At 38.6% G+C, this 23033-nt stretch overlaps 1 protein-coding gene and 1 long non-coding RNA gene across 5 annotated transcripts in view; one reads left to right on the forward strand and one right to left on the reverse strand.

Moving 5' to 3' along the window:
- ELP3 (elongator acetyltransferase complex subunit 3) overlaps nucleotides 1-23033 on the reverse strand; it is a 92385-nt gene that overhangs the window by 2569 nt on the left and 66783 nt on the right. Inside the window, exons 11-14 of the mRNA XM_025463000.3 lie at nucleotides 21801-21891; nucleotides 19050-19115; nucleotides 17267-17494; nucleotides 16014-16095 (exon numbers count right to left, since the gene is read on the reverse strand). Of these exons, the coding sequence (XP_025318785.1) occupies nucleotides 16014-16095; nucleotides 17267-17494; nucleotides 19050-19115; nucleotides 21801-21891 (467 nt within the window). The remainder of the gene's footprint in view (nucleotides 1-16013; nucleotides 16096-17266; nucleotides 17495-19049; nucleotides 19116-21800; nucleotides 21892-23033) is intronic.
- Nucleotides 10693-23033, forward strand: part of LOC118355251 (uncharacterized) — a 38137-nt gene continuing 25796 nt past the window's right edge. The window contains exons 1-3 of one of the 4 annotated variants that reach the window (XR_004817332.2): nucleotides 10693-10981; nucleotides 21286-21330; nucleotides 22349-22819. This is a non-coding gene — a long non-coding RNA (uncharacterized LOC118355251). Of the gene's footprint in view, nucleotides 10982-11246; nucleotides 11421-12392; nucleotides 12477-21285; nucleotides 21331-22348; nucleotides 22820-23033 lie in introns of those variants that run through there. The other 3 variants (XR_004817331.2, XR_007405812.1, XR_004817330.2) reach the window with 3 other exon arrangements.

Raw genomic sequence — 23033 nt, forward strand, 5'->3', positions numbered from 1 at the left:
TTCTTTACAGTGTTTTGCCCCCCACAGCTCTCCCCATGGTAAACTGTGTCGCTGCTCTGCCTCCCTGTGTGGTGGAAGTGTGGTGGAAGTTGTATTTAACTTGTTCGTCATGTTGTATTCCAGTGCTGAGTATCATGCCTGGACTCAAATAATCGTTAGCTCTTTCAAGTCTAGCTCAGTGCTTTAGCTCAAACGTTTGCTATTTAGGAACAGGCCTTCCCCATCATGTTTTGTTTCCTATTCCCTTCAAAATTTTTCAAGTGTTTAGAAAATGTAACTGGAGCTGGCACGACAGATGTAACAAAACAGTGTCCTGTGAGAACCTGTCACTGGAGACTTTCCCTCTTAAGTCAAGGATTACTGCTATTCCATCTCACACAGTTGCACCTTGTCTCTGCATCCTAATCATTACTTCGGTTTAACACTGTGGCTTGGGGTAGAGCAAGGGGAAAACAAAAACACAGTACAGGTGAGGTGGCAGCTCAGACCCCCTGAATACAGGAAGATAGCTCAAAACCCCCAGAGGGAGACAACCTTTCCTTAAGTTCTCTATCCGTAAGCATATCCTATAACCCAGCAACGATACCGAGGGAAAAGAAAAATGAATGCTTACATCTAACAGAAGATATTATTTATAATATCCAAACAGGAAATATTCCAAATATCTGTCAATAATAGAATGGAGAAATTGTATTTTCACACAACAGAATACTACACAACAATGAAAAAAGGAGCTACAGCTATCTGCAAGAACATGGATGAAGCTCACAGACCTAACATGTACGAAAGAAAGCAGACAGAAAGGAGCCGGTCAACACAAAGTTCAGACAGAGATAAAACTAATTTTATGGTCCTAGAAGTCAGAGTACTGGTCACATTTGGAAGATGACATGGACTGAAAGAGGGAAAGAGAAAGTCTTCTGGAGTGCTGAAATGTTCTATCTTCATCTAGTAGTTACATGGAAACATAATTCACATGTAAAAATGAACCAAGTGGTATGCTTAACATGTACTTTTTGCATGTACTATCTCAAAAAACCTCCAGAGGGGCAGTGCATGTAATAGCTATTTCAATGTATTTTGAAAGATCAATTTGTCCAGAGAATTCAGTGAAGTGAGACAGAAGGAATGAGTGGCTCACTCGCCCATTCCACACTGAACCAACTTGGACACCCCCACTTGGACAAACCGCTCAGCTAGGAATCATAGCCCTCTCTCCATGTTAGCTGCATCCCTTACTTATTGTCCTGTTGTTTTGGTAGTCATGCTGTGCTTTGTTTTACTTGCATGTCTATCTCCCCTCCTAGAACATAAGCTCTTTAGTCAATGACTTCCATCATCAGGGCTTAATAAGTGTCTGGCATATATGAACAGGCAATAAATGCTTGCGGATATACTGTACTGTATTCAGTTATTAGGTTGTGTACATACAAAGAAATCTGCTCCTGGAGGATGTCTTTAAAAAGAGAAAAAGAACAAAAACTGGCTCTGTGTTGTGCCAGGAAGTGGGAATGACTCACTGTAAAAGGCATTAAAGGCAGGACTTCTTCATCTTCTTATTACAAATTTCCTACCTTGTTAACTTCAAGATTGAGAGGAAGCTTTCTGATTTATAGTATTATCTCTAATAATACTGCCCCCCAATTTTTTGAAATATTTCTGGCTTTTTATATTTTCTAATCACAAAGCAGATTCCATTTTCCATGTACTTAATTTATTACAGGGAATTTCATATATATAAAAATAGAGATGATAGTGTATCAAACTCCACATACCCATTACCCAGCTTCAACAATTATCAATTCCTCACCATGGCAAGTCACAAAATAAATCTGTTTCCTTCTGGTTCTGCTCAGCCTGGCCACTGGAGGCATGTTTTAATTGCCTTCTTTCAAATAAAGATGATGGTATCTTCTTTACCATGGATTACCAGACTGAAGATGTACCATTGGTTGGAATGTTTTACTTGCTGAGGCATGCTACAAGCTGCATCTGTCCACCACAACCAGCTGCAGGGGTGAGACAGAAGCCACTCCTACATCAAATGCAGAACTAGCCAGGCCCTGGATCACTGCAGAAGTTCACTCACCTTGAGTGTGTCCTGATTTCCTAGGCATGCTGCTGAAAAGAACGGCTCTGCAGGGGCACAGCTAAGCATTCCTCTGTCATGAGGAATTCCCACTGAGCATATGGGCTCCCTGGGCTCTTCATTCCTGCCTTTAGATAGGGCAGGGGCCCTACAAGCCAGTACTAACTTGAGAAGTGGCACTCAGGCTTTGTGCTTTTTTGAAAGAAAGGTACGTTTTCAAGCTCCTATCCTTGTTTTCAGTATCATGCAGTTAACACTGAGATGGACCCTACCCAGAAGTAACACTACTTCTGGACCCTCTGGGTGACTTAGTATTTGGGGAAAGAAGTCTGACCTCCAGTGGGCCTTAACCAACTAAGCAAAAATACTCCCCATTTGTATTTCACTGTGCCTGTCTTTTCTAGAAAGAGCCCCTCACCCCCAGCCTCGCCTCTTGCTGTTTCTCAGATCTGATGAACAGACTGGGGAAAGCATTAGGACTCTTAGCCAGCTTGGAGGAGAACACACCATCACCGGGGCGGGGTGCTGGCTGTGCCCTGCTCCCATCCCCCCTCTGTGCTGAGCAGGGCTCCCAACAGTCCTGTCACGGTAACTTTCCTCTTGTGATTCGGCCAACAATAAGCAATTACATGTCACAGCTGACGTCAGCCAGCCTCCCAGACTGACGTAGGCAGGCTGTGTCACAGGCCTCACCATTAAAGCTGCTCCTGCCCTTGAGGAGAGATGCAGGGGGCTGTACATATAACTGAGTTCTCCACTTAGTTGCCTGGGTGTCTCTGCGAAGCCCCTGGACTGGGGAATGGACAGGACTTACAGCAACATGCAGCAGTCCTTAGGATGCCCTTAGGGCAGCTGTCAGTAAAGCAGTCAAGACAGGGAGGAGGGGGTGGATCAAACATCTGCTTCGTTTTATCCTCCAAGTTCTGTAACCCCTAGCCACAATCTACCTACATCACGGGGGCTTTTTTCCTACTCTCAGAGGCAGGATAAATGTTTTATCTTCACCACTTTGCAGGCTGTGATGATGATGAAATGAGATAAGGTGAAAGAAGAGTATTTTGAAATGTGCTAGAGTGATACTCTGGGATTTGGCTGTAGTGACCAGCCTCTGTAGCTACCTTCCTGGCCTCCGCCTGTGCCGTAGGACATACACCTCTTTTGGGAGAAAAACAAAAACCTTGTTTGTTATGTGTGAAGGAATTTTAGGTAGAATCAGCCCCAGGACAGAGTTAAGTTAAAGGCAGGGGACACTGTTCACCCGGATGAGATGACAAGAACTGAGAGCCGGTCAGCACTAGGTGAGAAAGCCTTTGTGCCCTTTCCCAACTATGACCTTTGGTTTTCTTGTTCAAGGTTGGCTGCCAAGAGCTGCCTGCCTCCTGTGAACCTGGCTCCTGGGGAAGACCAGGGACTATAGTATTTCTCTGATCCTTTCTCTGTACCAAATGCCTTGAAGCATCAAGCCCCGCACAGTGGGCAAAAATGCCTCTGCTTTCTCATCCCCCGCCCCTCTTTCTTTGAAAGATGCACACCATTTAGTTTAAGATACAATTTTGCATACTCTAAATATTGAGGAAGAAAGGAAATCACCTAGAGTGTACATACATGCCAACTGCCTCAGTCACTGGCTATAGGAGCAGGTTAATTTTGAGTTGCTTAATGCTCTTTAGTAGAAGTGGGGGAATAAAAATCACAAAACCTTAAAATTTATGAAAGAGGAGGGACACAAGGGTGGCTCAGTTGCTTAAGCATCTATATCCCAGCATCCTGGATCAAGCCCTGCATCAGGCTCCCTGGTCAGCCAGGAGCCTGCTTCTCCCTCTCCCTCTGCCACTGTCCCTGCTTGTGCACATGCTCTCTATCAAATTAATAAAATCAAAAAAAAAAAAAAAAAAAGAAAAAAGTAGTGAAAGAGGAAAAATGGGACAAATCTGTTTACTCAAATTCTACTGATTCTATTTTAGAAAACAAAAGGGGAAGAAGTAAGCAAAAGGAGTAAACAGGTCAATGTGGTGCCTGAATTGGGTGGAAAACAACTCTTCGTATTACTGCAGCCCTTTCCTGCTAAAAGGAGAAATTCAACACCAAAGCTGAGGCTGAGAAAACTGGAAACACATTTTCCCTTCAAAAGAGAAAAGCCAGGAGCAGGAATGAGCCTATATTCTACCAATCTCTATTTCAAAACAAAGGAAGTAACAACTTCAAAGTCGATTGAGTACAAAGTATAAAGCTAGAGGTGGAAGAAATTTCTTGAGCACTTAGAAACATGGCAGGCACTGCATCAAGATATTTGCCATACCAGATATTACTTAAATATCTAACAAGGGGGAGCCTGGATGGCTTAGTTGGTTAAGTGTCTGACTCTTGGCTTTAGCTTAGGTCATGGTTTCAGGGTTCTGTATTGAGCCCTGTGTCCAGCTTTGTGCTCAGAGATTCTCAGGGAGTCTGCTTGAGAGTTCCTCTCTTCCTCTCCCCTACTTACGTGCACTCTCTAAAATAAATAAAATCTTAAACAAAAAACCGAACAAGATGGGAATTACTATCCTTTTTTTTTAAAAAAAGATTTTATTTATTTATTAATGAGAGAGAGAGAGAGAGAGAGAGAGGCAGAGACATAGGCAGAGGGAGAAGCAGGCTGCATGCAAGGAGCCTGACATGGAACTCGATCCCGGGTCTCCAGGTTCAGGCCCTGGGACAAAGACAGTGCTTATACTGCTGAGCCACTGGGGCTGCCCCTGGAATTACTATCCTATGAGGAATGTGAGTTCCAGAAAGGGTCCTAATGAAAGGTCAAAGAGTTAGGAAGCAGAACTGTAACTCGGACCCAGGTCCCTTGTCTCCACCGCTCACGGTATTTCAGATAAATAGAATGGACAACTAAGTGGCTTGTCTTCATCACCTTACCTCTCACATCTCTGTCTAGTTTTTGAGGATCGTTTTTGATAAATCACCAGATGAAATAAACATGGTAATCTTACTTTCATTTCACTAACTGGGCTCAGTAAGAAAAAGTTACATAAAAGGGTCTGATAACATAGGTAGGCAATAATAAACTTTGTAAGCAGACATGGCTTACAAATGTGATACCTACTATTACTTTTCAGTGACAGCTTGATAAATTGTGGTCACCCCTTTTAAAATGAAGAAAAATACAATATAGAGTTTGGAGGGAAAAAGCAACAAAGATGGAGCAATGATGGAAACCAGATCTCAGAGGAAGGGGAGTCAAGTCAGGACTATGAAACTTATAGAAAAGAAGGTGACTTCACCCTGGACTCTGCACACTAAATGATTAAGGTTAACTTTCCAGCTGAGAACAATTTAATTTAAAAATTTGGACAAACTCAAAATGCTTCCAGTAAAAAAAAAAAAAAAAAAAAAAAAAAAGTTAACAGTTCTTATCAGGCAGAGAAAAGGAGAAAAGGTGAGCTAGAGACTTTTGTGCCTCAGTGGTGTTTGCCAATCCAGGAAGAGCAGCTGAGATCCACAGAGACTAGCTGGAGATAAGTGGGACAGGGCAGATGTCACATGGCCACCGCTCATCTTACTCCTTTCCACAAAAGGGTCCAGTCTGGATTGTGGGAGTAACTGAAAGCCAGAGTTGCTTCAAAGACTCAAGGAGACGGAACAGACAGGGGTCTGAATTCAGAGCCTGGTAAAGGCACAGACTCCACCATAACAATCTCCTTTCTGGACTGTCTTTGAAAGGCTCGACTTTGAAGTGGAGAGAGGGATTGCTGGGGAGTGGGTCATTCAAACAACCTAAATAAACTGCAAGCCTTGCTCTTGGACAACCAGTGCTCTTAGATGCCCTGGTGAAAGGAAAACAGAAATCCTCCTTGGAAGAAGCTAACATCATCTGGTCTTGAAGTATTCTTGAAAGCAAACTCTCTAATAAAATGCTCAGCAAATAAAAAATGATGAGGTATACTTTGAAACAAAAGAACAGGGTAACAAGAGACTATCAGTACTCCAGATCTGAGGTCATTTGATGCAAATTGTAGAAAAGCTATGCTTACTACATTCATTGAGATAGAAGCTGACTTTAAGACTGTTTAAAAGCGACAAGAAACTATAAAACATGATGTAACAGATGAAAAAGATACTAGAAATCAAAGAATTGAAAAATAAAATGAGAATTAAGTCCTCAATGAGTTTAGCAGTAGGTTAGACTGAATTAGTAAACTGTAAACTAAGAAGAAAATATTAACAATGACACATGGAAAAACAAAACAGTAGGGGTAGGGAAAGAGGGTATGAGACACAATGGATACAATGAGTAGGACTAACAAATGTTTAAATGCAGTCCCAGGAAGTGGGGAGAGAATGGGATAGAGTCAATATATGTGTTAGTTTGATACTACCTCTGTTAAGACACAAGACTGTCCCCTTCATTGCTAGTCATGTGTTGGACTGAATTGAAATTCAGCCCACATCACATTCCCAAAGCCAAACTTGAAAAGAGAAAATATGCTAAATCTATCCTTTGAAACTTACATCTGATTTTTCTGAGTAGGTGCAATGATTGGGATGATGGATTCATGATCATTTTTAAAAAAATCAGTAAAATAAACTGTTTTAATTACTTTGGGGTTCAATTAATCAATTATTGAGTGTTTGATATATGCCTAGTAGCATTAATACAAGGCAAATGTATTCATTAGTTTCATTCATTTGGTACTAAATGAGACTTTATTATATCTCATTGATCTCTTAGCTGGATGGCAATATTTCACTCTTCAACAATGAGCACATATGCGAGGAAAAGGTTTTTTTTTTATTTTTTTTTATTTATTTATGATAGTCACACACACACACAGAGAGAGAGAGAGGAGAGAGAGAGAGAGAGAGAGAGGCAGAGACATAGGCAGAGGGAGAAGCAGGCTCCATGCACTGGGAGCCTGACGTGGGATTCGATCCCGGGTCTCCAGGATCGCGCCCTGGGCCAAAGGCAGGCGCCAAACCGCTGCGCCACCCAGGGATCCCGAGGAAAAGGTTTTTATTCAGAATGTTTGATAATGAACCAATTAACTCAATGACCTTAAATCTTTGAAAGAGGTTTTTTTTCCTGTTCTTAAAAAAAATCTTAAAGTTACCCACATAGAGCAGTTGATTATTCAAAGCCATTAATATAGCACCTTAGTACCTTATTTTCCAATACTTTGGAAGATACAGATAATATGTGAGCAGAGTTACAAGATCCAACCTGCTACCCAGCAGCCTAAAAGTGCTTCTATCCATTCTGAAATGGCTATACCAAGATAACAAAGACAAACTGAATGAATAAAAGTATCTCAATGAATAAAAGTAGGTAACTTATAAAGCACTTAAAGAGAATCTAAATGAAAGTTAACTTAAGAGTAGGGTGATGGTGGCAGGTTATCCTACAGCTCTTAGGTTTCTTCCCTTCATAGGGTATCTGATATAGGAGAGCCCGTAATCTTCTAAATTTTAAGTATTTAAATTTACTCCACTCCAAAATGGAGTGGCTCTGTTCATATCAGTGTAGAATATTGGTATGTCACAGATCATTCTCACTACTTTGCTCATGTCCCAAATTATTAGTGTGTCTCTGCAGAAGTTGAAGACTCTGCCACCTGTAACCTGATAGGAAGTGGGATCCTTCTATTTATAGTCTTAAAAAACAGACTTTAAAAGAGCAAATGCTGGAATAGGAAATTCTAGAGATCAGTCCCTCCACTGAAACTGGAAAAAATAGAACCAACTATTTTGGGACACTAGATCTTAATAAGACACTGAGAGCAACCAGTAAGTTGTTATAAGCAACTCTCTGTCTCTGTGATCACTTTACTGGGGGAAACAGCTGACACATGATGAACAACTCTGTAGAGAGACCTACATGGCATGGTGAGGAACTGTGGCCCTAAAACCGACAGCCTGTGAGGAACTGAGGCCTGCCAAAACCACATGGTAACCTGGCATTGGGTCTTTCAACCCCAACTGAATCCTAAAATGATTATATCCCCAGTTGATACTTTAACTGCAGCTTTATGAGATACCTGAGCCAGAGGTACCCAGCTAAATTACTTCTAGATTTTTGACCTACAGAAACTGTGTGATAAACTGCTTGTTTTCAACCACTAGTTTTGTGGTTATTTATTACACAGCAACAGATAATGAATATAAGATGTTCTGGGACTTCTAAGCCCAAGTCTCGATTCCCCTTCCTTTCAGAGCTCAGCCTTCAAGCTACGGGATGTGTGAGTTATGTGGAAAAGAACCAAGGTGCTCATATTGACAGTCTCAACTGAGCACCTGCTACTAGCTAGAACTGAGACTCAGACAAGCCAACCTAGTCAACTGACAGCCACTGAAGCCACCCTAGTGAAGGCTCTACACATCATAAAACAAATGAACCATCCTCTCTAGGATCTGCTGAATTTCTCTAACCCACAGAATCACTAAGAAAATAAAACGGTGGTTCTTTAAGCCACTAAATTTTGGTGTGGTGTGTTACACAACAAGAAAAAAACCAAAACAATCAGTAACCGGTAGGATTTGCAGTAAGAGGTAATAGAGCACATATGGTATAGATCTGGGACTTCTGGACTGGCATACCAAACATCAGTAATTCATTCATAAATAGTGGACAAACTGGACAACTGGATGCTCAGAGAGATAAAGGATGGGGGGATAAGCATAGGAAACATTATATCTCACGGCCACTATCCGGATCCCTAAATCCACCAGTTAATGTCTTAAAATGTGAGCTATTAGTCAGAGACAACAGTTTAAGCCAAGCTGACCAAAGAGTAAGAAATTCCCTGTGTTATGCTCTGTTGGAATTAGAAATGCGTAAACTAAAAGACTCCATAAAAGCAGTATCTTAGTTGCTAAGGAAGGGCAGCATCAATATTTTCCAGCATTATTTAGTGATCTGCTCATGCAAAAGGGAAAACTCTGTCAAATCCTTGCCTCTAATAGATCTAAAAGCAGAAAGATTTATTACATTGAATGCATTATAGCAATGTCAAATATTTACAAAAAAGAGCAGTACTAATCATATGAAAGTTACATTGATAGGGAATTAACATTGTAACAAAATAAAAACAGATTTTGTGACAGCAGATGATGAGTAATCTAGACTAGACCCCTCTGGAAAAGGCTTCGCTCCTCAGAAAAAGCCTGTGAAGTGTCTAACTTTACAATAAAGATAGTTGTTTCTATCAAAGCTCCCAGACCTCTCAGGAATGTTATTAGGAGCCACACGATATAACACTATTTCTCTTCCCAAGCAGAAGCACACAGTAATAATTCTCAACATTCATAAACTAAGAGGGACAACAATGGGGAGAGAAAGCATACAGATGTGTGTCAATATTAGCAAAGCTGTCCTCTAGGACATTAATGTGCACATTTCTGAGACACAAGGAAACTTGCTAGCAAGGACCTGGGAAGAGCATCAGCACTTGCCAGATACTGTTCCTCAAGGCCCAACAAGTTACTACCTACCCATATCACTAGCTTCTGCCTAGGTAACCTCACCATGAATTCAGTTGTTGACAAGATCCAAACAGTGGAAACTCACTAGTGACTGATTCAGGAATATCTGAAAAATATTAATTAATTAATATGGTCATGAGATACTAAGAGAGGGATAAGTATAATGTACTGGATATGCAAAGTACTATAATGTGGTACCTGATTCATCTACAAATGAATAAATAACAAGTCAGGGACTAAAGAATCCTGAGAGGAGCTGGGCAACAATGTCTCCACAGTGGCATTTTTACCCAGTGGCAATACAGACACCAATGAGCAAACATTTAGCTAATTTCTTATCTAGGAAAATAGTATTCTATGTCATCAATGCTAGTCTGATTAATACTGATACTAAAATCAATAAAATCCTGGGAACAAAGCAATATTTTATGTTATATCTATTGTCTTTAAAAAGAAAGATATCAGCCACCACCATGATAAAACCCTATGGGAACATGCATCAAAAGTATGTATAATTGTTAGAATATCGAAGCAGAAGAAATAGAGAAATATACAGAACACTAACAATGTGCATTTAATTAGGGGCTAGTTTATTAAAAGATAAATTATGTAAAGGGATGAGACAGGAACTACAAGAGAGCAAACAATCTATTCCCCTCCTTTCTGAGAAGTGCTATGCACATGTGGCACAAACTGGTTTGCCTTTGGCAGGCTTCCTGTGTCCATCAGCAAACAGATAAGCCCAAATGAGGAAAAGCTTTTCTAGGCATTTTGGTAAGGATTTTGAGTTCCTTACCAGACAGATCTAGTTACAAATGCATACTGCTTTTCACCTAGATTTTAATGCAAAGAATAAAATTACCTTCACCTTAAATAAAGGGAGACCGGATGTAGCCTGGAATACAGGTGAAGTTTCTGGGTCCAGTAAGTAAATCTAAGCCATTTGTAGTTTAATGAAATCATCGACTGCTATTTTCTGCCCACATATCATTAAACACTGGCTCTGGGGTACCAGACTATTAATTTCAGTCTTGGGAAACCATACTAGATTATATAAGGCACAGTTACATTGATGTTTTTTCACTAGTAGGCATTGTAGATGTAGCTTTAGAATCATATTCTGAGCATTGTGATTTAGAATGATGTCATCTCTACAATGACTCCTTTACTCACTCTATATTTAAGGTTTATGGTTTACTCACCCTGTGTATTTATCTTCTCCCCTGCTTTCTTCTTTGCCTGTTTAATGGGTTTAAACAAAATGGCTAACAGTCTCTGACTTTAGTAATTTCTGCCATCAACCATTCAGGCATTTTCCTCATTTCTCACCACCACTGTGTGATCTATCAGCCTTGTACAATTCTTGGCCAATGGCCATATTAATTTTCTACTTGAAAGAACACAAATAGAATACTGCTTATGACGAAGGTACTGGGGGGAGCTTGGGGAATAGCTGTTCGTCTTGATGCATAGCAATTAGCTTGGCAAACAGAAATGGTAACATGATTGGATCTGATACCTAGCCAAAATTGCCAAAAGAAAAAAACCATTCTGTTGGGGCTATTAAGTGACTTTTTAAATAGTAGCTATCAATAGTTCTATTTGCCCTTTTGGAAATGGTACGGGCAGTGTAACATCAGAGATCTTCAGTTTCCATGGTGATTATTAGTGATGGCATTTCAAATGTTGTAGTTAGGTTCTACAGTATAATCACTTGCACTTTATACCACCATATAGGGAAGAGAAAAAACTGCTTCATCTTAATGTATTAGAAAGAATGTTCATCAGAAACAGATAAGCATCATGGCTTTTAAGTTGATACAATTTGTTAACCTTAAACAGATATATGTTGATAGAAGCTACATGAGTAAGTTGGGGAAAGATACTAAAGCACTTGGATGTAATGGGGACTAATTACCTGCTTTGATACTTAGCGGTAATTAACTGCCTACACATTATTTTGTAAACTGGTTGTTCTTATCCTATCGATTTACCTATTTTTGTATGTAGAAAAAGATTATTTTCTTATTTTTAGGCAATTAATCATGCGTTGAGATGTAAGCAGAGAGAAAAATTTATCTTCCTCTGCAGTTAGGGATAATCTGTGGGGTGAAGACTGAGTTGGCTGTGCAGCCCAACAGCAACATCCCTCAAAGACAGGGCAGCATCTTGTACTCTTCTATCCTCTCAATGCTGGTTCCGTGAGCACAGGAGGTACTTGATACGCTTGGTGATTTTGATGTTGATGAAGCCAAATATTTATTTCATTTTTGCTTTAATTCTCATATTTATAGTTGATGGTTAACCTTAAAACACAGTTTACTTACTGAGACAAATATACATACTATAAAAATAATCTCAAAAGTGTAAGAAGGTGCTTCATTTGACTTCAATAAACAAGAAAATTTGCAATTTTCTCATATAGCTATAAAGTTAATCTTTTAAAAAAGGATCAACCAGCTATAAAATATTCAGTATATAACCTCTAGGAACAAAATATATTTGAGGTAACAAAGAAAAACTGATTTGTTTTTATTTTTATTTTTTTAAAGATTTTATTTATTTATTCATGAGAGACAGAGAGAGAGAGAGAGAGAGAGAGAGAGAGGCAGAGACACAGGCAGAGGGAGAAGCAGGCTCCATGCAGGGAGCCAGACGTGAGAGTTGATCCCGGTTCTCCAGGATCAGACCCTGGGCCGAAGGCGGTGCTAAACCACTGAGCCACCCGGGCTGCCCCTGACTTGTTTTTAATAGGGAAAAATAGAACACATGGAGACTTTCTGACTAGTGATTCAAATCAGATCTACTGTGTAGTTAATCATATTGTCTGGAATCATAGATTATAAATCCAAGTGACAGAAAATCTGCTGGCAAGTTGAGAGGAAGTCATAATGAATCAGAATGTAATTAAAAAAAACTCTACGTAAGTACATTGCTCTTACAGTCACAGTAACCAGAATGATAAATGACCTGTCTCTCCCTTGCTTAAGCTACTAGTTATGCCAGGACAGACTATCTAGGCCACCACTGTGTATAAAATCCTACAGATCAGAACAAGGATGATTTACAAATCAAGGGCAAGGTCAGAAAAAAAACAGAGGACACTTAGGTCACAAAGTATCACCAAGCTGTGACTGAAGTCACTATGCATCCACAAATCATGGATAGGATAACCTACCTAACGGGAAACTGTATAATTTTTATCATCAAATACCCAGTGTACAAGGAGACCAAACTCAATTACTAATGAAATTAAAGGGCTTTCTAACATGATTTCAGAAAAGAATCTATTTAAAATGTAATCAGTAAAACAAAATTGGTTACTCTGAAGACACCGAGGGGCAGAGTTCTAGACTGCTAGAACTGTAAAAGATAACCTACCTCAGTTGTTTTTAGTAAGGAAAGAAAGGTCCATGGAGATCAAGTGAAATTATCCAAGATCACAAGGAGTGCTACTGTCAACACAGGAATGGAATCCAAATGGAATGCCTTCCCCCTACCACATGTCACTTCCTATACAGTACATCTAATTAAGCACTGTGACTAAGCACAGTGCACAAACACCACTGTGATCAGAGATTTTCATTCCAAGGATCAATTTATGGAGAACAACTGTTTGACTCTTTGCAAAAATAATTTAAAACACAACCTCCCCCCCCACCACCCACACACACTCATTGTACTCAAAGCAGAAAGTCCAAAGTAAAAAATGAGCAACCATGGAAGGACAAAAGCAACATAAAAGATATGTGATATCATTTGTGGAAGATAAATAGTGCAAGGGACCATAAGGGTGGGCGAGGAATCTGCATGGGGAAAAATCAGAGAGGAAGACAAGCCATGAGACACTCTTAAATCTGGGAAACAAACCGAGGGTTGCTGAAGGGGAAGGTGATGAGCGAGGGGGTACCGGGTGATGGGCATTGATGAGGGCATGTGATGTGATGAGCATTGGGTGTTATACACAACTGATGAATTACTGAAAACTACACTGGAAAATAATGATGTACTATATGTTGGCAAACTGAATTTAAATTTTAAATAAGACATGATAATACATTAAATCTGCACTACTCAAAGTTCTGAATTATGAACATCTCAGGTATCTGACTCAGAAACGTAATTGGAACAGTAACACATTTCTAAATTAGAGAAATAAAATGCACCATACAAAGAGCAAATGTTCTTGGTTTTTTCATTTGAAAGGTGATCAGATGTTGAGTCAAAGAGAAAGTCAAAGCATTATGTGCTTTCCCCAATAGAAAGCTTTATAGACTAGAGTGACAGGAAGTAATACTTCCTTCGTCTCATAGAACTCAGTTTGGTTCAAAAGACAATCCAGGACTGCTCCGACAGAAACTCACTGGCCAAAGGAAACCCCCATACAGAAATTTGGTGGTCCTATCATAGTGCTGATAAGCAGAAAAGTTCTTCCCTGCTATTTCCAGTAAGTCTCTTCTTATTATTTTAAAAATTCTACAGGCAGATGATCTGAAATTGAGCTATTATTTAGATTACGATAAAAAGCTAGAAAGAGGACAGAAACTGATTTCCACTTAGAAAGACATCCTACTCATAAAAAAACAAAACTGAGGCTCTTATGGACAACTGAATAGAACTCAGGCAAATCAGGGGGCCTCTCTGCATGTAACATTTCTAAAAAGAGAGAGATGTTATGAAGGCTAATGAAATAATGTGGAGAAGTGAAAGAATCTACCAATGCTCTTCAGTTTTAAAATTGATTATGCTCCCACAGATACCAGAAAACCATGTGATTGCATAGCAGACTGTGGGAGTACAGGCACTGCCGGGGCCACAGAGAGTATCCTCATCTTAATGATTTGTACAAGAATATGAAAATCCTGTTACTCAAAATGTGGTCAGAAGAGACAACTGGCATAGGTATCACTGTGAGCTGGTTAGAAATGCAGGCTCTGAAGCCCTACCTCAGACTGAATGTGTCAGAATGTACATTTTAACAAGATTTCCAGGTAAAATACAAGTACATTTAAAGCTCGAGAAGTATTGTGCTGAAAACACTGACAGTGCTCTAGCAAAAGGGACCACTGAAATTTCAGGTGCTCTTGACCCCCACAGATTTGTGTAGGAGTCCTGAGTACCTGGTACCTTTCCTGGTACCAAGAAAGGCTGACTTCTAAACAACCACAGGTTAAACAGTTGAGAGGTAAATATTTTTTATTACAAATATCAGTATCTATTGGGTAAGCCTAATTTGGTTCCCTCTTCTTTAGTGAAATTTTAGAGGAAAAAATATAAAGCTAGCCATGTTAAGAAATCTTTTACTAATCTGCCTGGATAATGCCAAAAACCACAGCCAGACTAAACAATTAAGTGAGCCTAGGTCATTACATTTTCATAATTATAATCATTAAAACCTGAGCAAGGGTACTGATTTATTGATCAGCAACAATTATTGATTTGTTTTAAAAAAAATGCATTTCAACTTTCATTTTCAGAAAGGATTATGTAAAAGATCTTAAAAGAAAATAATCTGCCTTTAAGAGAGAATGTTTCTGGGACGCGTGGGTGGCTCAGCGGTTGAGCGTCTGCCTTAGGCTCAGGGCATGATCCTGGGGTCCCAGGATTGAGTCCCACATTGGGCTCCCTGCATGGAGCCTGCTTCTCCTTCTGCCTGTGTCTCTGCCTCTCTCTCTGGGTCTCTCATGAATAAATATATAAATTTTTTTTTTTTAAAGAATGTTTTCTAATAGGAAAAGAAATGCTGGAGAAAAAACAACCTATGTTCTGATTACAGCTTTTCCCATTAGCTTCTTACTGGGAATAGCAATTTTTTTTAAGTATATAGTACCAAAGTATAGGAGTGAAACAGTACATATGTACATATGCTACTTCTTGCTCCATTCATACCAGAATTCCCTTTTTGTGCCCACTTCCCCAGTTATCTGATGTCCTAGACAAATATGGGAAAACTTGCAAACAGGGAAAAACTGTTTCCCAGAAGCAAAGTCACTGAGAGCAGTATTTAAGGAGCAAAGAACTCTACCTTTAAACATCCTGTACTGGCAACTGAGGTTCCATTCTAAGTTTCTGAACACCAATATTGATAATGGCCACATTGGTTTACTTTTTCTTGGATCCCTATCACCAAATTTCATTTTCCCAGACAGAGTAACCAGGCACAGAGTATGAGAGGAAATGCCCCTGACAGCTAGTGGGACAGACAGGTGACTGATGTGACAGACAACAAGGAAGACGGGACCCAAGTTACTGGTCTTGCCAATCAGAGATGCAGTGCTTCTGAAACTATGCCACCGAACTCCTTGCAGGAACTCTGTGTCTGACCGCAAGTCTTTCACTATTATACTCTGCCCAGTTGTGAATAATCACAAATAGGGGCAAGAGAGGCCTGAGATCGTTTTAATTCTGATACCAAGTTAAAAATGTGAATGGATCATGACCTCCGTCCTCCCCTAGTTACCTGATATGACAGCTATTCTCCCAGACCCGTGTTCTTCTCTAGCTATTCTTTCTGCCTCCTCCATCAGCAGCATGCCAAATCCCTGGAAAGAGCAAGAGGGGGATAGGGAATTAAGAAGGAAGTCATTAGAGGGGCCGTAAAACAAAAAGGCTAATATGCAGTAGTTGCTAAAATCTGCTAAAATAAGAGAGACAAAAAAAAAAAAAAAGGGAATAAGAGAAACCATTCAATTATACCAAAAATACACTGCAGCAGACTAGTAAAAAAGGCAATAATTTTGAAACAAAAGCCATCACAAGGTATTCTGTGGATGATGTAGTCTCATCACAGGAAGGGGCAATTGCCTCTCAACTCCTGTCTCTTTTTAAATAAGCTCTAGGCAATCTCCAGGTGATGAAGTCTGGGGCATCTAATCTTGTATCTATTAGTCACCTCTTCAATTTCTAAAAGGTTTTTGAAACTAGGCAATATTCTTAAATCACCAAGTTTAGGGTTTATGCTATATCCACATTAGTGGTTTTAAGCCATTTTCTAGAAATCTGAAAAAAAAATTATTTATTTATGTTTAGGTTGTGGGGAGTGGAATAGCATTTCACTATATATCAGATACAGCTTGCATGTATGAAGAGCTTTAACATTTCACAAGTGCTTTTACATTATCATCTGCTTTGATTTCATAATACATAGTTGAATCATAACAAATAGCTGGTATTAGACCATTTCTGACTTTCAAAAATAGCAATTTCATAAAGTTCAATCTAATACTATATTCTACTTGACTGAGTCTCAAATTTGTCTCTCACTTCCTCCCCTCTCATATACAAAAAGGGTACAACTTGGAGAAAAAAAATCCCTCAACATAAAATATTAGTTCCTTGGTTTCTGTACTTACCTTTCCCTTTCCTCCTTCCTCTTTCACTGTCCCTTTCTCTGTCCCCTCCCTCCACCTAATCCTTCCCCCTCCTTTGGGCAATTTTTGTCTCTCTCTCTCTCTTTCCTTTCTTCCTTATTAATCTATTTTTGAGAAAGAGAGAGTGCATATGCCCATAAGAGTGAGTAAGGTGGGGGAATGGGGGGAGAGGGAAGGGGCAGAGAGAGAAAATCTCAAGCAGAGTCTAAGATCAGCACAGAGCCCAATGTGGGACTCGATCTCACAGCCCTGAGATCATGATCTGAGCTGAAATCAAGAGTCAGATGCTTAACTGACTGGCGATTTCTTAATTACAGTCAAACAGAAATGGAATACAGGATACCTGATGCTGAAATTTAGTAGGATCTCGACTGCTCACAGGGACTACACTTCCATACACATGCAGCTCTCGAACTATGGAAACACCTCCAACCAATTCAAAACGGAAGGTTTCCTCTGAACACTTTCGTAATCGCAGGAGGCCAATCAAAATGTCTTGATCTGGGTCTTCATATGATAAGAATGTTTCCCAGCCACCATTTGCAACATAATCTCTCCTTACCAATTCAACCTAAAAAAATTTTTTTTAAAATTTAAATTAGACAAAAAAAATTAAATTAGAGAACAAAATTTGTTTCTATAAGTACTTACTAAGGTTAATATACTCAACTAAGGATAAAGAATGAATAATCATGAATTATGCTTCTTTTACTTGTTTACTCTCAAATATCAATGATTAAATGAGTTCATGCCTTGTTCGTGGAATATTATAAAAAGAAAACATATTTGAACATCATTAACTTTGAGATTCTTGCAGAGACCTGGCTCAGTAAATGCTTCTATGTACTTAAATCTTTGATCTTCCATGAAGAGTCTCAAGGTAAAATTATACATTATGTTACATGTGTAGCTCCTGAGAGAACCACTGAGGCGCAGAACAGTCAGGTGTTCAATAGTTTCATTTCCTAGCCTTTAACCTCTTTCACTAAAACCTGCTTTTGGGGGAAAAAATTGTGTTACTGGTCATTTGTTTCTTGATGAGATTTTAAGAAAGTATGGCATTCCCTTTAAAGGCATGAGCCCTTTAAACTAATATGCCTAGTTAGTTATAAGATTAAAACGTCCAAGAAAATTCAAGCACTGGAAAGTAGCTTTTGAGGAAAGCTCTTGTGGTAGCAATCCATAGGCTTTGGACTCTTCAAATCATTGTTTAAGTGGCCACTGAACTTTGCACCTATGATATGTAACAATATGCACAGAGAAACCTACATATATGGGAATGGTCACACCCAGACACATTTCAAAAATGGGCAGACTGTACGCATAGTAAGGTGAACGATTCAAACTAAGGCTTATGTTTCTTCTCAAACTTAATGTTTGCTAACTAACTGATTTGCAAAGGAATTTGGAAAAAAATGATTAACTGTGTTTGGGTCTACTTTTCTCCTCAAAAATTCCCAAATGTTAAAAATATCAATGCAAGTATCATAGGCTTTCTCAAGTGGGTTTCCACAAGAGAGTTAACTCTCCCAGGAAATTTGGCACACAGCTAGGCATTATAGTTATATAAGGAGAGAAATTAACTGATTACAAACAATTAGGCTTAAGTTTTGTGGAACCCCTGCTGAAAAGGGCTCATATATTCATTTGATTATCACCACTGGAGTATTATTTAATAGTTGTACATAGAGAAATAAACATCACATCCAGCTTTACCTCAAGGTAGCTACTAGCTACATGTGGCTATTTATAGTTAAATTAATTAAACAGTTCTGGAGCTGCACAAGCCACTTTTCAAGCGCTACTAGTCACATGTGACATGTGATTGGTGGGTGACACCATATTGGATGATGCAGATTATACATTTCCAACCCTGAAGAAAAGTTCTAGTGGATTGTGCTGATTTCAGAATGAAGCTCAGACTTGGTTTTCCTAGCCTGGCTCTTCTACAATTCAGTCACCCTCAGATTTGCCTTTCCTGTCTTGACATCTGTATCTATCCTTAATTACTCCTTGCTTACTTATTAGCTTCTAGGGATCAGTCCTGTTGGTTAGAAAGTGTGGGTTCAGGCTTGACAAAAATTTATGAACAGGACTCAATCTCTCTATAAAATGAAGAAACTAACCTGGTATGGCCGTACTTTGTGATGAATTTCTTGGATTCCAACCTCTCTAGTTCTCACATCTCGACACTGCCAAAAAAGAAAGAAAGAAAAAAAAAAGGTGGAGGAGAGGGGCAAATACAAAACTGCTAACTAATTCAATTTTTATTCACACCTTTCCACCAAACCCTGGGCTCAAAATTAAGTTTGAACAAATTTATAATGGTATAAAAAGAACATAACTTAAAAATAAAACCATCTTTAATAAATCTGGGGATAGGGGAAAACAAAGTATGAAGTTAGTACAGTAATGCTTTAAAAACAAGCTTAGAATTCAGAAATCAATATATAATACCCAAAGTAAATAACATACGTCCTAAAGTCTGAAAATAGTTTTACCCAGGGGATATAACTGTACCTCAAAGTATAATCCAAAACTATGGATACAGAAGAACAAAAGGCACATTTCTAATTTTTTAAAACCTTCACCATTTTATGGCAGTTAATTTTTTTAGCATTACCATGTTTGTATCATTTTACAATGCCAAAAAGAGGGATGCTGAAAGACTGCTGTGCTTTTTTTTTTTTTCTTGCAGAGAAGGGCACCATGGAAGAAAGGATAGGAGGAAGGAAGGGAGGAAAAAAGGAAGAAAAGAAGGAACCTAGAGCTATTTATTATACAATTTGATAGTCACCAGAGCATTGTTGGGAGGCAAAAAGCTGCCTCCAGATGATACACATTAATTGTGTGGTCTCTGCAAGGCCAAACTCATATGATGTGACTCTCACTTCTATTCTACACCCCATTGTGCATACTACATAGCCTGATGCTTTTAATTACAAAATCCTTACAGTATTCCATTCTATGTCATATGGCACATTTTCCCCTACAGAATAAATTGTAAAAATTATTGTCAAAGATTCTAACATTTTCTACCAGTGAGAAAAAAATCATCCTAGGAAATGTAATGATGCTATGCAAGCTATACTACTAAAACAGTATATTTATGAAGTACTGTTATATATATATAGAATTCCACAAGAAAAATAAGAGCTTATTATTCAGTTCTATAAAAACAAAGCTATTTCCACGTCCCAGGAACCAGCTCAAGATAATAATGCTTTGCTGATGTGGATTCTATGAACTCTAAAATTATACAGCAAGCAAGGATCACAAGTCTCTATAATCACAAGTCTATTACATTTAGATGTTGTCTTTTTAGCTATGGCAGTTCTGTACAGTAGTTTGCATGTGAATACACCATAGGCACATGCTCTTAATGAACACCTGTATGCCTTTGGGAGATGGGCTATGAAAGGATGCAGAGGGTGAGCGTGAGAGAGAATCCCAAGCAAGCTCCATGCCCAGTGCACAGGCCTGATGTAGAGCCTGATCCCAAGACCCTGAGATCACAACCTGAGCCAAAATCAAGAATTGGAAGCTTAACCCACTGAGCCACCCAGATACCCCGAGAATGCTTTTTTAAAAGTAGAGATTGGTGTGTGCTTATTTTATGGTAAAGACACTGCCTATGTGAACTAGATATTTTTGGTTATGACTGAATTTTAGTCTTCCCAGTTTACTTTGAGAGAGGCTATCAAGGTTTAAAAGGAATACTAGGTTAAAGACAATAGCTAGATGATGAGATTATTAGGATAACCAGGCTAGGCCAATCACTTTGGCTATGGTATTCTCAGAGGAGAAAGGGGCCAGAAGACAAGGACAGCTAGAGATTGGGAAGCAGAACAGGCATGTAGTCTTGTTCAGTGCTATTAATTACTGAAAATAACACATTTGCTATTTTTCTACAACCTGTATTCCAAAATTGTCTTTTTCTTTCTTTCTTTCTTTCTTTTTTTTTTTTTTTTTAAAGAATAAGCCAATCATGTTCACAGACTCTTCTCTGGACAGTTTTCTGAAAAGTTTTCTCCATAATAATTTCACTAAAAGAATAAAATATCTTGGGCAAGTCCATAAACATACAATTATCAAAATGATGTCTTTCAAAGTGTGGTCCATGTTTTTACTGTGTATGAGAACAGTCCACAGCTTCATTCCAGACCTAGTGAATCCAAATTGCAGAAGGCAGAGCCTAGGAACCAATTATCAGGCCTTGACTCCACTCCTGGCCTTTTCTCTTTAGTAGCTCTAAGAAAGAGTTTCTAGGGCACTGTGAATTTATGTCATAATCCCCTTCCTGTGATTAAAAAGTCATCTGTAGAGATTGTTGCAGATTCCTGGGCTCTTCTGTACTTCCAGGGTCAGAAGAAAGAGATGTTTATTTAGGAAATATCTGCGAAATAAGTGAGTACCTGAACAGACATAGGGAAGGAGTAGGGCAAGGGACACTGAGCATATATGGGCAACTGCACTGTTTGGTAATCATTTTACACATGTAATCATTGTTTCTTCAAATGCGCACTCATATCTTTTATCAATGCTAGTCAAGAATTGAATACTCAAGATTTCAAAAGAAAGAAAAAAATAAATACTTCAAAATTTAAAAAAGAAAGTTGAGCACACATAGTTGGCATCTGAGTAGGTAGTAGAAAAAGCAACCCTTAAATTGCCACTCTTTTAGAAGAAAGCAGAGGGGTGTAAGATGCAGCCCTTGCAACTACTGGTTTCAACTTCATGTTACAGAGTAAGAATGCCTTCAGTACATGAAACTTTTTGATCAAACTTGTGAGTCTGTAAGCATGTATCAAAGTTAGTATCAAAGTGTTTTGTGTTTCAGATTACTTTGATCCTAACAAGTATGGTCAGACTCTTACCTGTATTCCAAGATCTTTCATTCTTGCAAATGCCAGCTCTCTCAAATTACCATGCTCTACTCCTGAGCTGACTAAGGGCATTGGAATATCTCTGCAAAAGAAAAACAGCTGTTGCAAAATACAAATTATTCTCTACTGCAGCAAGGCAGGGATATTAAAAAAAGGAGACAAAAATCTACAAAGCAAATCAGAAAAGCAGAATATTCTAAACAGGAAGCAAGGTTCAGGACTTCTCTGTCCCTCAATTTTCCCATCCATGAAATTATGATTTTCACCTACCACTCAGGATTTTTGCGAGAAGCACCCAATGAAAATCACTTTATAAGATTACAAAGTATTAAAATAAATGTCTGATAACTATAAGTAATGATTTTTGGCTAAAGGGATATTTGCACTAAGCAAAACAAGAAATACAACTGTCTTTTTAAATAAAATCCACTTTGTTTAAAGAGGAGAAATAATAATTATTATTAATGCACTGCTTTATTAATAGCTTATAAACACTTCCCCATACAGTTGCTTTTTTTTTTTTTTTTTTCCCCATACAGTTGCTGAATGACAAATAACCAGGAAGCTCAAAAGCCTGGCTCACCCAACAACTGGACTCAAAGAATACCATCATTCCACCCCATTTCCTAGAAATCTAAATTAGAAGTGACTCGGTATTAGAAGATTAACAGCTTGCCTAAAGATAAGAGAAGATAAATTTTAATTCCTGGCATCCATACAGCATAAAGTGCCAGGCATCAAGGAGATTTCAACCAAAAGTTGAGTTATGAGCCCTATTTTAGTAGCCCCCAACAGCCTCTTCTAGACAAAAATCAGTATCTGAAGATAGAAGTTAAAAAAAATATAAAGAATATGCTTAGCACGTCTGTTTTCAAAGACAAGTCTCCAATTTGTTTTGTCTAGTATTTGGTTCATTAGAAGATTTGAAAAGACAACAAATATCTTTTCTTTTGCTTTTGAGTCAACTTGAGTCTTTTACTTCTCTTTTTACTCATCCTTCCAAATGTTAAGTAAGTATATGCAATTAACTAATTCATCCATTTGATTCTAGGAAGATATTTCTTAATCACTCAAAAATATTAAAAACCAATCAATTAGCACTAAAAGTTATACACAGTAAATATATTAGGCTCTGGAATCCACAATTTCCATTAGACATTACATAAAACAATGATAAGCCAAAATTCTTTAAGACAATGACACACCACGGAGTTGAGAGTGATA

Source organism: Canis lupus, chromosome 25 (genome assembly GCF_003254725.2).
Source record: "Canis lupus dingo isolate Sandy chromosome 25, ASM325472v2, whole genome shotgun sequence".
Classification (NCBI taxonomy): Eukaryota; Metazoa; Chordata; class Mammalia; order Carnivora; family Canidae; genus Canis; species Canis lupus.